The sequence below is a fragment of the Danio rerio genome, chromosome 23 (assembly GCF_052040795.2).
Source record: "Danio rerio strain M-AB ecotype USA chromosome 23, GRCz13ab, whole genome shotgun sequence".
Taxonomy (NCBI): Eukaryota; Metazoa; Chordata; class Actinopteri; order Cypriniformes; family Danionidae; genus Danio; species Danio rerio.
In genome coordinates this window covers 34,814,706-34,830,327 of record NC_141043.1, presented here as the reverse complement: position 1 = coordinate 34,830,327, position 15,622 = coordinate 34,814,706, and the positions used below count along the sequence as shown (strand labels likewise).

Sequence of the window (15,622 nt, the reverse complement as noted above, 5' to 3'; positions counted from 1 at the left end):
ATTGTTAAATATTATTTCAGTTTATCTACTTGGTATTTTGACATGATTATTTGGTGCGCAGATGGAAAAAAGCTGCATTTTTAAGGAAAACATTATGAATATTTCACTTTTGATCAATATAATGCATGCTTTCTGTTTAAAGGTATGATATATTTCTTCCAGTGTTGCTAACCTTAGATTTTTTTAAAGTGTAGTTTCTCAATAAGACTTTTAATTAGCATAAACAATACTGACAGCAGTATTTGCACTAATGCCATTGTTCATGTAGTCCTCAATAATTGTCCAAAATCCTGAATCAGTTAAGAGAAATCCTAACATAATCCACTGGGATTAGATGTCTTTAATTTATATTTTTTAACAACAGGCCGGTTGTATTCCTGTTTGGATCAGATGAGGACCGTACTGGGAGACTCAATTCCAGACTCCACATTGACTCAGGCAGCTCTTAAATATGACTGTGATCCTCACCGAGCCCTTGATTTCATTCTGAGCGAGAACACCAATACACAAGCCCCTCCTGCCAGAACCAACCCACAGCTGGAGCCTAACACCACAGCTGCACCACAGAAAGGTACACACACACACACACACACACACCCACACCCTTCCTTTTAATACCAGCACACACCACCAAAAAGAAGAAAAAACCCTACACACCCTAATAGCCATTAGCTGTTCTAAACACATCTGTGTCACTTCCATGTAAAAATCTGCCCTCTTACGTATATTTAATCCAAAATGAAAATGAAAGCCACTTCAAGATGACCACGTTGAAAGAAAAAAAAAAAAACATAGTTGGCATTACGTCTCAGGGGAATATGGCAAACTCCAGGGTTTTTCCAAAACTGGGTTTTTTAGTTATAGAATAAGTTTAGCTAAAAACAAATAGATACTAAAACATGAACAATTATAAAGGTACTACAACTAATATATAAGTTTGTTTTGCGGTATTTGTGATTTCAGAGAAGAATTTTTCTCACAAATTTAAATCTTTATAAAAAATAAAACTGAGATACTAAATCTCTAGCCTTTCTCTCTCTTCAATATTTGTGTGTGTGCGTGAATTACTAGTCCCTAACTTCCAGTGTATAACGTATTGCCTTTTTTCTTGCTCTCTCTGTGGTCTCTGCTAACCAATGAACTTTGATCGCCCTCCTCATCATCTTGGTTGCACTCTCTGACTACGATTGGCCCTCGCAAGGTAAGGAGCCTTATTTCCTCTCTTACACAACAGTAATAAGACTGTATCCAGTGCACATTCATGCAAACCCCTAAAACAAAATCCATCATACAACCTCAGTGATCTGTTAGCAGTGCCCGAGCCAAACATGACCAAACCTAAAGCTCAAAATCCTCCCCCTGGTTTTGGAAGTTTGGCAAAAGACCATTTAAAAGGAGTTTCAAGTCACAATTTGGGCAATGGGCAGTCAACTACTGGACAGAGTTCACTTGCTCATCTAATAGCTCAGCATGAGCACAAGCATTCAACTGTTCCTCCTCTAGTTCCCTCCACTGGTCTCTCAACGGATTACACAATTCCCCTCACAACCAGTCCTCTTGGCTCTTTTAATGGTCCGTCTGGCCCACTTTCTACACTTCAGGGTCCCAATGTCCCACCTTTGTCTGTTGGCTCTGCTGCGACTCTCTCTTTAGGATCCTCTGTCCCAGCTGGTCTGGGTGCAACACCTTCCTCATGTCTGCTTACCTGCTCTCTCAGTAATCTAGCACTGCAGGATTCCCAGCGGTCCGCCCCTCTTCCTGTGTCTATAGGAAGTTTGAGCTCTGTCATGCGAGGAAGTGGACCGCTGGGAGTACCAGTGCAGGGAAAAAGCTCTGCAAGCCTTTCATTGGCTGAACTGATTCAGGAGCACCAGGACAGCAGTCCCAAACTCTATGACAGTTTGCCAGGACTCAATATAAGCACAAACAGTTTCCATGTAACTGGTACACAGAACAATGCGCACTCTCAGAAACCTGCCTTGAATATTCCTCCTAGGTTATCAGAGGCTCCATCTTTGTCTGACCTCATGTCCCAACATCAGGCGTCACTTGGGCCACAACTCCCAGCATTAAAGAATGAAAATGGCTCTATTAATGCATTAAGAAAGCCAGCTGTACCTAAACCTCATCCACTAAGCTTAAATCGGAGCGTTGATCTTAGCACGCTGATGTCCAAAACATCTCCCGTCAGTCGTTCTCCAGCTCTTTTGAATTTTACAGAAGAAACGGCTAGTCTGAAAAAGCGTGTGTTTGCTAAACCATCGATCTTTGCATTGGCGATGTGCGTGCCTGTGAGATGCAGTAAGAGTCGGCGAGGTAGAGTTACACACAGCGCTTTCTTATACAGCAGGCAGATGGAGAGAGTGAAAGAACGGGTGCAGTGTGCACCTCTCCATCACATCGAGCCATTTTCTTTCAACACACCCTCTCCGGATGACATCGTCAAAGCCAATCAGAGAAAAGCTTTTACTCGAGACTGAATTTTTATTATTTTCTTCAGGACATTTTAAACGTCTTTTCATGCGTCACTTATGATAATAAATCCAAAAAGAGCAGAGCTGTATCTAGAGGCTGGCAGACTGAACGATCAGTAATAGTGTTATAGAATGCGTTAAATAGATTATGAACATTGGCATATAAACATTAATCATAGGTCAGGTTTTTGTGCATATGAGCAGTGTTATTATTTAAAGCACTTCGACTGCCGATTTATTTAGCTAGCCATTTATTCTTTATACTTTTGTATTTCTTCTTTTTATATTTATTTACAGCTAATCATTACACTGGAAGTATTAACACTTATTTTTTGTCTAAAATATCAGCTCAACCCTCAGCCAATTTGTATTATGCCTTTGATGTTTTTAATTGTGACTCAAATAATTTCAGATTTTTTAAATAATAGTTCATTTAACTAAACATATATTTTTGTACTTGACAGTGTAGATTTTCATGAATTATTGATGAGGTTTTAGTCTGTCGACATAATGGAAAGAAAATGCACAGTAGGAGCACGCAGAGTGCAAAAGGGGGGAAAAAAACAGCAGATTCTCTCTACAGCTGTGTTGCTGCCATTTGAAATGAGGTACGGCGCTGGTTTACCGCAAACACAGAAAGAGGGAAGACATTTTGGGTTTGGGGGGACACCTGGAGTTTTTTCTATTATGTTTTTGACACTGTAAAAGTGCATTTTAGTTATTATAATCAGTATTTCATACCCGCTTGCTGTGCAGTTTTAAGTTGTTTTATAGCACTGATGTACATATATAGACCTAAAGTTTTGTATAAATATTCTGAAATAAAGATTTCCCTGTTTCATTTTTGATACTGATGTTGAGGAGTGCGAGTATGTGGGGGTGGAGGGGAACTTGTTGTTTGCTCACCTTAAAGGGTGTGTTAGCTTTTGGTGTTTATCACTTATGTGTGCGTCTGTGTGTGCGCGCATGTATATGCAAAACAGAGAGTCTTTGTGGCCACATGAAGGTGTTAACACACCCAGATCATATTGGAAGAGATTGTTTGACAGATGCTTTGCTTTCATTGTGGTAGACCAGCCACCTTGGGAGAGGATGCACAGATCTGAAGATGGTCTTCACGCACACACACACACACACACACACACACACACACACACACACACAAACTCTTAATTTAAATGCACATCGCATTACTAGTGTAAGTATCAATGATGACAGTTAATTAACACACAAACTATTTAACAAGCTACTACCAAAATTTAATTGAGCATTAAAGATTTAGAATAAGTTTTAGGATAAGTTTTACAAGGCAACAATTTACTTAAAACTAAAATGTGTTAACTTTTCATTTTGTGTAAAGATGACAACATTGTCAAGATCCAAGAAAAATAACTAAAAATGCTGTATTATGCATGTCAGGCCAGTAGTTGATGTCACTTTGTAATGAAACTGGTAGTAAGGGGTATGTAGGGGAGAGCGGTGACGAAAGTACCATTTTTCATAAAAATCTATTTTTAAAATATAATGTTTTCTACAGAAATATATTTTCGCTGTGGTTACTAACTCATAAGTGTGGTCTGTCAATATCTGCTGAAATTTTGAACAAATGTTTAACAACTTTAAAATTTATTTTACTTTTAAACATAAAAAACTAACACACAGGTGGGTCTAAAGTAACACAACAATATTTGCTAGATTTACTGGCTTAATCTTGTTTAAATATATCTGACTGTGACTTTGCAAAGACATTTTGTTCTTAATTTTGCAAAAAAAATTAAAGCATTTTCATTTTAAATTTCACTTCCATCTAATGTTTTAAAAGCAATTTGACAATGCAAAATGTTAATTTTTTACAAATTGTTGAATGTTTTATTATTATTGGCGATATGCATTAATTTTATAAAACATCTGAATTAAAACACTGCTAACTCTAATTTAGAAGTGACAAATATATTATGGCTGTTAGCAAATAAGTGTTACTTTCGTCCCCACAGGAACTTTTGCCAATTTTTTATTTATTATTTATTTTTGAACATTGTTTATTAGATTTTTCCAAGTCAAACACAAAGCACAACAAAGTACAGAATAATCTAAATATGGTTTATCCCCACACATGCTGCCCTATACATGGCCCAATCCTCCAACCCGTACTGCCACAAATAAACCATAAATAAAATTAAGCAAGAAAACATAAAGTCATGTTCTAAGCATTTTGCCCTGTTATAGCCAAGTAAGAAATGAAGCTGCCCCAGTATTTGACAACAAATCTTGCCACTTTTTCAAATGAAAATTTTTTATCACAAGCATAGTAGATAACACATCTTTAATCCACATGGAAATAGAAGTTGGTTTAGAATTTTAACACCTCAAAGTTATACGTTTTATGGCTGCGAGCAGGACTAGTCTGACAAATCTCAGATTAATGCTTTGTAAATCAAGTAGTGTACTATCTCCTAAGAGGGAAGTCTAGGCTCTGTAGGCAAATTAGTACCTATAACTTTGGCAATAACCTCTAAAACCTCTTCCAATATTCTTTTTAGTCAGGGCAAACCACAACATTTGTAGGAGAGTCCCTCTATCTGCTTTTCATCTTGGACAAAGCTCTGGGTTGGCGCTTTTAAAAGAGTGCAATCTAACTGGAGTATAGTAAACTTTTTGTATCACACTAAATTGGTTAATTTCATGATTACTTTTAAACTGAAAACCTCAGGGATTGCAAACTTAAAGGTGCAGTAGGCGGTTGTCTTCAGAAGCATTTTTTGTTGTGCTGGTTGAAAGTCTTGTCACAGTCTAATAGTAATAATTAAAGTAAATTATCTAAATGTATTTATATGTATTTATATATTTTGGGTAAGGCATAAAACAAAAAATAGTTCATCCAATTAAATAGAGTCGGACCAACATCCCTCATTATTCCGATAAGTTGCCCAATCTGTCTGTCTGCAAATGCAGATTTGAACAACTGCGCAGCCGTTTGAACGCAGCTCCGCCAACCGCCGGCAGGGGAGGGACTGTGATTCAGAGATTTATGCTAAGCTGTTAGCATTGTGGAAGATCACCTACTGCCTCTTTAAGGATGTTTTACTGCACTAAATAACCTGTAGATTGATCATTTGTATGATGCATGAAAAGAGAAACACAACTAGTAATAAGGAAAAAAGAACCTCTACAATAATTTACTTTCTGCTCTTAAAAACTGAAATTCCAACCTTACTGCTGGACACGGCCCCGAAATCAGCTGATGTTTGCCAGCTCCATTACGGGTTTCATGCAGAATGTGCTATAGCCTGGAAAGCAAATGTTGTCAGGGCTTTGTTACTTTCGTCCCCGCTCTCCCCTACTTGATAATGTTTGTCAAGTAATTGTGTGTGATGTCACATTCTTCACAAAATTACATTTTTGAGCTTTTGAACTTGAGACGATAAGGAAATTTATTTTAAATACTTATTCTTTGAAACTCAAATGACTAGTTTTCTGGCTCACAGTTGGTTTTAAATGTTGTTGTGCAAATTAATGTCTTATTGCGTATATTTTCTTTTGGTTGAAATTGTGAAAAATGCAAATTGTCACCGTTTCCTAACCCTCCACTTGTTCCAAACCATTCCGAGTTTCTTTTTTTCTGTTGAACACAATAGAGGATATTCGGAAGAGAGCTGAAAACCTGTAACCATTGACTTCTCTACTAGGAAAAACAAATACTATGGAAGTTATGCTTGCAGGTTTTTAGCTTTCTTCAAATATTTTCTTTTGTGCTCAACAAAAGAAAGAACCCACTTGCGGGTGAGCAAATAGTGAGAATTTTCACTTTGGGTGAACTATCACTTTAAACATCATCTTCGAATGAAAATTGTCATACTTAGCCCTCATGTTCAGAAATCTTTCTAAAGATATTATCATCTAAAGTTTCTAAGATGTATTTTTACATTGTCGAAGAAATCAACTAATTGAAAATACTATGGACTTACATTGAAGGAAAGACCTGTGCCATACCCACTGACAAGAATATCTTGTTTATTGGCAACACATTTTTATTCTTACAAAAAGCACAGAAGTTCCAGGGGAAACATTTTGAATGCCTTGGCAACAAAATTTTGCACATGCAAACGTCCACAGTTTTCTTCAGAAAATGCAAAAGTCTCGTTTTACTGTTAGGATGCTTTGAGTACACACACTTAGTGTCTGTCGTTCTCACATCTGTTCTTGTTAACTCTGTGTTTGCCGAGGCAAGCGTGGGTGAAGTCCTGCTTTTGAAAAGCATGGTGCACCTTTCACACTTAGTTTTTTTTGGTGTGAATTCTTCCTCTTTGCCATCTGACCACCTCGAGTCATCTATCCCTTTTTTTCCCCTCTCTTCTCTTTGCTGCCTTATTTTTGCCGCCTACACAGGAAAGAGTGACTGGTTTACAGCTGGCCCGGATACTACTCGTTTTCTTCTTTTTTGCACTTTGTGGCTTTTGCAGATATGGTGATATGTCATTTTGCCTGTGCTGCGAGACGTGCAGCACTACATAGATTGGTCAGAGCGAGAAAGAGAAAGATTACTGACCCTATTCAACAGCACCAATTAAATCATATGAAGCCTTTTTTTGTCAGGCCTTTTCTCATTTTTTGCACTCAGAATACTCAGTAGTGCTCGAATATTTTTCTACCTGTTTAAACTAAAGCACTGACTGCATTACTGTAGTCTGTGTGCTTTTAATTACAGTTTGATTGTCTGATTAGGTTTTTAATAGTGTTGGCTAAGTTAAGCATCATTTTATGGAATTGAACAAGCATCTAACCCTAAGAATAAATTATTTACATATACGTTGTCCTAAACCACTTGTGCTACTGAGATAAACGTTACCTTTAAATGTTGTGGCTTGTAGCAGAGAAGTGTAGTGTTACTTTTCTGAATGTTTACGCTTGTGGTTTTCTTTACCTTACGGATGTTAAAATAGATAATTCAGTACGATAGACTGGCGAAGTCAGGACAAGGGTTTTGAAAATCACAAAGTGATGGCTGGATTTTCTTTGAAAAAAAAAAAAAAGTGTATTTTTACTAGATAATGGGTTCTATTTTAAACGCGTAGCAAAAAATCAAGCAAAATTCTTGCAACAACCCTCAGAGCTGTCACTGAGGCCCCGTTTACACTAGTGCGTTTTAGTTTTAAAACGGCGTTTTAGAATGAAAATGATCACCGTCCACACTCGTGTTTTACCCAGAGTTTCTGAACTGCTCTCCGTCCACACCAAAACGCTGAAAATGCACATCACGTGACCACACAGACACTCTCGGGCAAGCGCTGCAGCCCATCTACCCAGATGAGAGCTGTGCTAGTCGGACTACTCATCAAGCATCTCCCGCTGGATCTAATCTCACTATATATATTAAACGGGATATTTCATTCATCTTATTGTCTTTATCTAACGACATATTCCCTGACTTTGGTCATTGGAATCTATTACTTGTTCTCAGGTAACGTGTTTTGGCTAAGCGCAAAGATAAGTTAATGAATAATGTAACCACGTAGCCTACATTCTGTATATTGACTGATCGCTTGCCTTTATTTCCTATAATGTATAAACTTATTGTATGTTATACTTTTATAATGGCCATTATCGATTATTAAAACTGATATTCAGCAAAAGAGAGGGTGTGTTTCGTATTTACACTGAAATTGAAAGGAGACAGTTGTTATCGGCTCCGTTTTGTTATAAATATCCACACAGTGAAGATGACGCTCATGCAGCACGACACCTCAACATTTCTTCTGTCTAAGTTGCTAATATTAAAATGAAAATAGGCATTTCCTTAAATCATGTTTACATTTTATTGTTGAGAAAGTGAAACAACGTAGCCAGGGTGATGTGAATGAAGTTCTAAAGTACACTGTTCCCTTTGAATATTTACCCGTGTCCTCGGTATAGTCTGCTTTTCCATATCAAACTGAGAAGAAGAGACTGCAGCCTTGATCAAACTTACGAAGTCTGAACTTGCACGGAGAGAATGCAGGACTGAACTGTGTGTGGGCTACTTAATATTCAGGAAAAGCCCCAATCAGAGAGGCGAATGTCTGCAGCCCCGCCTCCGTTTTCAGATGTCTCCGTTTTCCATCATCCACGCTGAGACGGAGCAGCAGCGTTTCAGAATGAAAACGGCCTCTCCAGCGTTTTCAAAACGCTCCGTTTTCGGCGCTCGAGAACTCCGGCGTAGTGTGGACGGTTGGCGTAACCGTAGCAAAACTTATGCGTTCTCAAACTAAAACGCATTAGTGTAAACGGGGCCTGAGTTTTGGTCCGCACTAATGGGACCCAGTTGGGGTCTTTTGGTTCATTGTTTAATATTTAAAATCTCTAATGGGATGTTCAGTTTATTTAAAGGAACACTCCACTATCTTTTTTAGAAGCAGATTAATTTTACAATTCACCTATAAACAGTTGATTTGTACTTTTACAGTTCCTTTTATAATTCCTACCATTTCTGCAGAAGCCACACAGTGCAAAAAAGAAGAAAGTATGTAGTATCAGGGCCAGCTGAAAACCAGTCACTCTTTCCTGTGTGGGTGGTAAAAATAAGGCAGAACAAGAAGAAAGGGGATAGTTGACTTTAGGTTGTCAGATGGCAAAGAGAAAGTTGCACCATAATTCCATTTTTATTAAAAATAGGAACTTTAAATTTTTCACCGGTCTTTGTACACAATGTAACTAAAGAAGACAAACCTTAAATGGGGAAAATGGTCAAACTTTTTTTTTTTTTGAGCAAGATGCCAGTGGTCTGATCCAATTCGATGAGTTGTGTTGAGTTAAACTGGAAATTTCTCCAGCCAGACCTGGAGATCGGCTGAATTTATTATAAAATGGTAAAATGTATGTGGCTTGTAAATTGACTTGTGAATTCCCAACAAAGTGGTGCTTTCCTTTAATTTAGCAAAGTTGGTGTATGAGAAAATAAAACTGAAAGGAAATACAAGCAGAGAATTCAAGACAATACAGAATGGTGGCTCTTTTAATATTGTAACTTTACCAGATGATTTCAAGACATATAAATATATTTGTAATCAAATGAGCTGCTTGAAGAAAGTCATTAGTTGAAAATGGAGAACAAACCTGTTTAAGTAGTTCGATATATGCAAGGCCCATTTTTGAATTTCTTTTTGTGTAATCGATAAAGAGTGTTCACATCTGATGTACCTGTATTTTGGCCATTTGCTGTAACACAACTTGATTTGAGGCCAAAAGCTTGAGTTTTGATGACACTAACTCTTGGTGGTGGTAGTTTTATTTATTTATTTATTTATAAACTTTTTGGATTACTCGCGTATCTACAATAACTAAAATTAAAATAATAATAACATCTAGCATGCTAAAAATCTCTGTCATGGATCAATAAATAATGTATAACATAAAAAGAGCATTTGGGAGCAGCAAGTCAAGCCGGGCCAGACAGAATCTGCATTTTTTTTTTTTTTTTTTGCTATTTCTGTATATAATTTGATTTAAAACGAATTGTAATTTTATGTGGAATGTTTTTCCACATAAATTAAGTGTAGAAGCTAAAAACCTAACATAAAAAATAACATAGATTAAAAAAATACAATGAAAATTTAATAACAATCACTTGTTCGGGAAGCTACAGCAGTTCCCTCATATAAAACACCCACTAAAAGAAGACTTTACAAATTGTATTGTACATAATATTGTACATAATCATTTGCATATTCATTAATATTACTGAAATTATATTAAAAATCAAATAAATATAAATTTACATGCATTCATGTTAGTGCACTGTTAACAATTTCCTGTAGAATCTACAGTTACTTACTGGCAGCAGTTCACCAGTATCTTACTGTAAACCAATTACGGCAAACATACTGTATTTACATTTACAGCAACATTTATCTTACTGTATGTGTATTTACAGTATTGCATAGCAGTATACTGTGTTTTTTACAATGCAACTTAAAAACACAGTAACATACTTTCCTACACTAAAATACAGTTTATATTACAGTTAAATACTGTATAATATACAAAAGTCATTAACACCGTAAATAAATAGATTGAACGATTGGCTTAGAAATCTGCAGGTTTCTGCATGTGCTGGTTCTGTTTGGGTCTACATTTGTTGCATTTGAAATAACATTTACTTGCAACATACTGTGTAAAACATTATAGTAGTATGAATTCATAGTATTTGAAAAACAGTTGATAAAAAGTACCCGAGTAGCCTACGGATTTGTCCTTTATACTGACGTGCATGTGGAATTAGGCTGTTGGAGAAGTTTTATGAATAAATGTAAAGCAACATAACTGATGATGGTATGCTACGGTAGATGTGGTACAATTCCTTATTAATGTTATATAGAATACTAAATAGATTCATGTAAGTTCAAATATCGTAACTACTTTGTGATGCACCGCCTGTAAATGAGTGATTCATTGAATCATTCATATGATTTGTTTAAATTGACTGATTTGTGTAAAGCACATGTATCAAACTCAGATTTTGGTGGTCAACAACTCTCTACCGTTGCACACTTGATCAAACTAATTGAGTATGTCAGGCTTATTTGAAACCCACAGGGAAGTGTGTTGAAGCACGGTTTGAACTAAACTCTGCAGGCCTGCGGCCCTCCAGGAAATGAGTTCTGACACCCCTTAAGGCTTTCTTTATGAATGCGTCATTAAAATATTGACTCAAATTATTTGTTTAAAAAAAGATTAATTCAGGAAGAAACTACCACAGTTTTGCCCCAAGATGCAAAAATGGGGGCTTTCGTCAACAGAAACTCTGAAGTGACGCAAGTCAGCCAATTGTAATATCACAATACATAATAACTGCAGTTTTGCACTATTTTATAAATTATAAAGAAACAAAAACCCATAAAAATGTCTTTTTTTCTTTCATATTTTGAATTACATGGTAATATAGTCATTGACATGCTCTGTCAGCTTGCATATCATTAAAATTACATTATCATAGTCATAGACAATACTCAGTTTCAAAATATGTGACTGGAATGCTACTGTAGATGGTCGCAGCTCTTAATCTGATGGCTTGCTGTGCATTTTTTGTCTATTTTGAGGGGGTTTGCATTGATTGTCAGGAGCTTTCATTATTAGAGATTTTTATTTTTGCTTCACAGTTGTCCACTCCACTTCAATCCACTCTAAAAGTGTTGCTAGGTTTTCTTAAAGTCAAAAGAAACAAATTAATTTTGTCATTTTTTTCTGCTATCGTGATGTACACTTGGAACACTGGAAATGAGGGAAAAAAGTAAGGTGATGTTTGATTTCCTCCTTTCCAATTTATATCCTTGGGATATGGATGTTGCTAACAAAATGGAGGATGATTTGAATGCTAGTTTGTACTCTGCTGTCTAGGAATAATGTCCACCGGAATCACCGCAAGCACCCTTTGGTGCAGAATGTTGTCAGATACCAGATGATGAAGAGAACGAGGAGATACATTTTCCATGATTAATCGATCATATTGGCTTGAATCACTGCGATGAGACACGCACAGATATTGTCCTATATTATGGGGTGAGGAGGAAGAATATTTGACGACAGTGCTTTAACAACAGTTTTAAACAGAGTGAGAGAGATAGAATGGAAAACATTACCTGATGAATTGTTGTTGATATTTCCGGAAGCTGACCATGTCGCAGTTTAGCTAAATAAATTCACGCCTCCTCCTGAAGTGCTTCTTCGCCGATTTCAATGCAATAAAACATTGTTTTCCAGCCACAGCCACACTACATACTTGAAATGTATAGTTTGTCCAAAGTGATGAATACAAACTATAGTATACTATGAGCAGGGATGCAATCAGCCAGTGCAGTCGTTCCTCCATAGTAAAAAGCGACATTTTGTGTCTGCCGGTTTGTTTACTTGCAGGAGTTTTATTGACATTTTCCTTGCACGTTAATTCTGACCTGTTAAAAGCAATTTAGTAAACACGTTTAATAACATCTGGCCAGTGAGTGATGTGGATTTTGTCACATGACTGCATTTTGGTTCTTTTCAACTGGTTCCGACCAAAGCAATCAGTGTGGTGTTATAAGGACCCAAAAGGGCAGAAAAATGCTACAGTGTATCATTTTTTTTACCCTGGTTCCGGACCAAATGAACCGAACCACAGATGTGAAAGCACCCTAAAGCAATCTCTGTTGTACGGAGTGAGAGCGCCTCTCTCCTGTTAAACTGAACAGTTGCATCTTCAATGACATAAGCGTGCTCGGGCTCAGAAGGCAAAAAATGCAATGTGAGTGAGGAGGGACAATTGTGCCTGGGCACGGTTCAAAACAACCATGCCCAGTGTGAGTACACCATAAAAGTATAGTACCTACCTAGCCATATTGACCAAGAACTCTTCATTTTCTCTTGCTTTTAGTATATGATGTAACTACAATAGTGATAAGCCCTTAATATTGGTCTAATCCAAATTAGTGATCTGTTCTAAGCTAAAATAAAAGTGCTTCCGTCAGACCCGAAGATCAGCTAAATGAATTAGAAAATGGTACTCAATTGTTTACCTCTAGGTGACTTGTAAAATAAACATTTTTTTTCCTTAAAAAGGGTGTAGTGTTCCTTTAAAAACTACTTGTAATTAATACTTGTAAGATGCATGCATTGAGAAGAATGTTCCACTCATGCCAACTTCTTTGTCAGCCCTTTGCCCTTCCCCTGTCTGTGAAAGAGGTTAAATGCAACCAGTGTGTGTTGCTTCTGAGAGCGTCTGTCATGCTGCTGTATTGTTTCCAGCAGGTGTGTACTTTATTTGCAAGGCCATATGTGAGAAAACCTGTAATCGTGCATGCGATGTCACTGTCAATTGAGGATATCTGAATAGCAGTAGTGAGGTGAGTGTGTGGGGATTACCCATAGTAGTTATGGGACAGCAGTGCTACACTCAACCTTTATAAAATTAACTGATATGGAAAAGAAGGGGATTGAAGATAAGCTGGAGAGAAGATAATGTAGGTTGTCAGTGTTTTGGAAAGAAGACTGTTCCTCCTTTGGTTTTTCACAAGTCTCTTTTGTTTTCTTTCCTTTCGTTTACAGGACTTGTTACACTACTGCACCCTACTGGAGCTAAAGCATATTCAGCACTTGTATTGTTTTTATTGTTGTTTTTAATTTATATATTTATGTAATTTCATTTAATTATTTAAAAAAAAAAAAAATATATATATATATATATATATATATATATATATATATATATATATATATATATATATATATATATATATATATATATTTCCATTTTATTTGTTTGCTCTTGACTTTTTGAGGGTTTTTTTTGGTGCCAGGAACTTGCACACTAAAAAAAGGTCATTTGTTGTTTGTTGAACTACTTAAATTAAGCTGAAACAACAAAATTCTTGAGTTTTTGGGGGACAACTTAATTGTATTATGTCCCATCCACTGTAAAAACTAATACAGTAAGTTAACTTAATTCCTTCTGCTTGTCGATTGTGTGGAACCCAGTATTTTTATGGTGCAATGCGTTTTAAAAAGCCTGCGAGGGGTAGAGAGACAGACAGAGTGAGGGGAGTGTCTACAGTCACTGGCAGTGAGTAAAAGAGATGGTAGATAACCTGGTAGGATCATGTCTCACTGTTGTTTGAATTGGCCTGGATCCGTTTTTCTAGGAAGAGCGCATTTACATATCCTGAAGGGTGTGTGTGTGTGTGTGTGTGTGTCCCTGTCTTTTTTTCTGCTACCTGCACAGTATTTTTCTACCTGTTTTTATTGTCATCATAGTTGAGTAATCCTCTTTTGAACAACAGCCGGCACAGAGTCAGAGTCAACAGTGCTTTATTGACATGATAGCTAACGTTAGTCATTCCGCCAAGCACAAAACTAACATAGAAATTAAAGCTAATATAATATTGAAATATACAAAAAAGATGGTGAATGCACAAATATACACATAGAGAATAAACCACTCTGTGAAGGGGAATACAGCAGGGTTACATTTAAATGGTAGATTTTTGTATGCTAAATGTTAAAAAAGTTTAGATATTTTATTGATCCACACTCATCGGCCTTTTCATTAGGTACACCTGTCCAACAGTTTTTTTAGCGCACATTTCTAATCAGCCAATCACATGGCAGCAACTACAATGCATTTATGCATGTAGACATGGTCAAGACAATCTGCTACAGTTCAAACTGAGCATCAGAATGGGGAAGAAAGGTGATTTAAGTGATTTTGAATGTGGCATGGTTGTTGGTGCCAGACGGGCTGGTCTGAGTATTTCAGAAACTTCTGATCTACTGAGATTTTCACACACAGCCATCTCCAGGGGTTAACAGAGAATGGGCCAAAAAAAGAGAAAATATCCAGTGAGCGGCAGTTCTGTGGGCGCAAATGCTCAGACTGCTCCGGAGAATGGTCAGACTAGTTTGAGCTGATCGAAAGGCAACAGTAACTCAAATAACCACTCGTTACAACCGAGGTATGCAGAAGAGCATCTCTGAATACACAACATGGCATACCTTGAGGCAGATGGGCTACAGCAGTAGAAGACCACACCGGGTGCCACTCCTGTCAGCTAAGAACAGGAAACTGAGGCTAAAATTCACACAGGCTCACCAAAATTGGACAATAGAATATTGGAGAAAGGTTGCCTGGTTGGATGAGTCTCCATTTCTGCTGCCACATTCAGATGGTCGGATAGGAGTTTGGCGTCAACATCATAAAAGCATGGTTCCATCCTGCCTTGTATCAGTTGTTCAGGCTGGTGGTGGTGGTGTAATGGTGTGGGGGATATTTTCTTGGCATGCTTTGGGCCCCATAGTTCCAATTGGGCATTGCGTCATCGCCACAGCCTACCTGAGTATTGTTGTGATCGTGTCCATCCCTTTATGACCACAGTGTACCCATCTTCTGATGGCTACTTTCAGCAGGATAACGCGACATGTCATAAATCCTGAATCATCATCTGACTGGTTTTTTGAACATGACAATGAGTTCACTGTACTCAAATGGCCTCCACAGTCACCAGATCTCTCAATCCAATAAAGCACCTTTGGGATGTGGTAGAACAGGAGATTCACATCATGGATGTGCAGCTGACAAATCTACAGCAACTGTGTGATGCTATCATGTCAATATGGACCAAAATCTCTAAGGAGTATTTACAGTACCT

The 15,622-nt window shown here is 37.2% G+C and overlaps 1 protein-coding gene across 3 annotated transcripts in view; it reads left to right on the top strand.

Moving 5' to 3' along the window:
• The window catches only part of hbs1l (HBS1-like translational GTPase), a 43,018-nt gene that overhangs the window by 5,572 nt on the left and 21,824 nt on the right, over positions 1 to 15,622 (top strand). Inside the window, exons 4-6 of one of the 3 annotated variants that reach the window (XM_087305234.1) lie at positions 365 to 571; positions 1,207 to 2,066; positions 2,406 to 3,322. In XM_087305234.1, the coding sequence (XP_087161360.1) occupies positions 365 to 571; positions 1,207 to 2,066; positions 2,406 to 2,480 (1,142 nt within the window). In that variant the 3' untranslated portion in view covers positions 2,481 to 3,322. 3 annotated transcript variants of the gene reach the window in all.